This window comes from Echinops telfairi, unplaced genomic scaffold, assembly GCF_000313985.2.
Source record: "Echinops telfairi isolate 266 unplaced genomic scaffold, ASM31398v2 ScPeMD7_5836;HRSCAF=6707, whole genome shotgun sequence".
Classification (NCBI taxonomy): Eukaryota; Metazoa; Chordata; class Mammalia; order Afrosoricida; family Tenrecidae; genus Echinops; species Echinops telfairi.
The window spans coordinates 65-1278 of NW_022109735.1; the positions used below are offsets into that span (position 1 = coordinate 65).

Here is a 1214-nt window from a genome sequence, read left to right on the forward strand (position 1 = left end):
CTCCCACCCACGGCTGCACACCAGAACCACCAGCCCAGCCCTTCCGGGCCCCTTCATGGGGTCCAACGCTGAGGCTGGAGGGGACCTCAGAGTGAGCTGCCTGCACCTTCCTTTACAGATCACGGAGAGGGGCCTTTGAGAAGGAGGGGGCCCACGTGGACACAGAGCAGGGGTTTCCACAAACTTCTCTTTGCATGAGGGGGCCCTGCAGCACCTTCCTTAGGGGAGGATTTGGGGGTTGGGGGGCTGAGGGGCTGAACCACAAGTGCCAGGGGCAGCTGCTATGTGGCCACGACGTGCACAGCGCACCTCGAGGCGCCCCGGGGACTCACCACGGCGGCCACGGGGAAGAGGTAAGGGTGGTTGCAGCATTTCTTCAGGTCCATCATGATGTTCAGCAGCGACACCTGGTTCCCACCCCCCTTGGAGTTCAGCGCCTCGAAGTTCCGCGTGAGGATGAACTTGTAGTACTTCCTGCAGCGGGGCACGAGGGAAGGGGCTAGACTCACGGGCAGGGCTGGGCCAGGCGGGCGCACCGCTCCGCCCCAAAGGGAGGCTGGGGTCCTGGGACCACTGCTCGTGAACGGAGAGCAAACCACTAGACACCCCGCAGCCTGATCTCGACTCCTGAGTCCTGCCAGGGGCCCCGAAACGGGCTGCCGGGCAAGTCAAGGTCCTGCCAGGGCTTCAAGGGTCTTTCACCCACTTCCCGGGAGACAGCCAGTGTAGGAGGGCAGGGAAGGGGGGCGGCACAAGGAGGCGGGCCCTCACTTCTGCATCTGGCTCAGCTCCACGCGCACAATCAGCTCGGTCTTGGCCGGCATGTTCTTGAACACATCGGCCTTGAGCCTCCTCAGCATGTGCGGCCCCAGCAGGTCATGCAGCTTCTTGATCTGGTCTTCCTTAGAGATGTCGGCAAACTCTTCCAGGAAGCCCTCCAGATTGCTGCAAGGAAAGGCCCGGGGTCGGAGCTGGGGCCAGAGGGCCAGAGCAGGCCGAAGCCCTCCACAGAGTGGTTACCATTTAGGTGCGGGCAGTCGGGGAGGCCAAGTCAGGCGCCCTGCCCCTGCTGGAGGGCAGGGAGCCCTGGCCATCCACTCCATCTCCAGCAAAGCCAGAGTGACCAGCACGCCTTGGCTCTCAGCCACACAGGCCTGCCGGTGCCCCGAGCCATGCTGGGCATGCACGAGCTCTCTAGGACCCATTTCACAGAT

At 63.8% G+C, this 1214-nt stretch overlaps 1 protein-coding gene across 1 annotated transcript; it reads right to left on the reverse strand.

Moving 5' to 3' along the window:
* Window positions 1-309: 309 nt before the first annotated feature.
* On the reverse strand, window positions 310-1195 carry LOC123522336 (chromodomain-helicase-DNA-binding protein 5-like; the record flags this gene model as incomplete). The annotated part of the gene is made up of 2 exons (XM_045295720.1): window positions 772-1195; window positions 310-474 (listed from the first exon to the last, which is right to left on the reverse strand). Coding segments are annotated over exons 1-2 (254 nt in total), but the record flags the coding sequence as incomplete, so codon positions are not given.
* Between the last annotated feature and the right edge of the window lie 19 nt (window positions 1196-1214).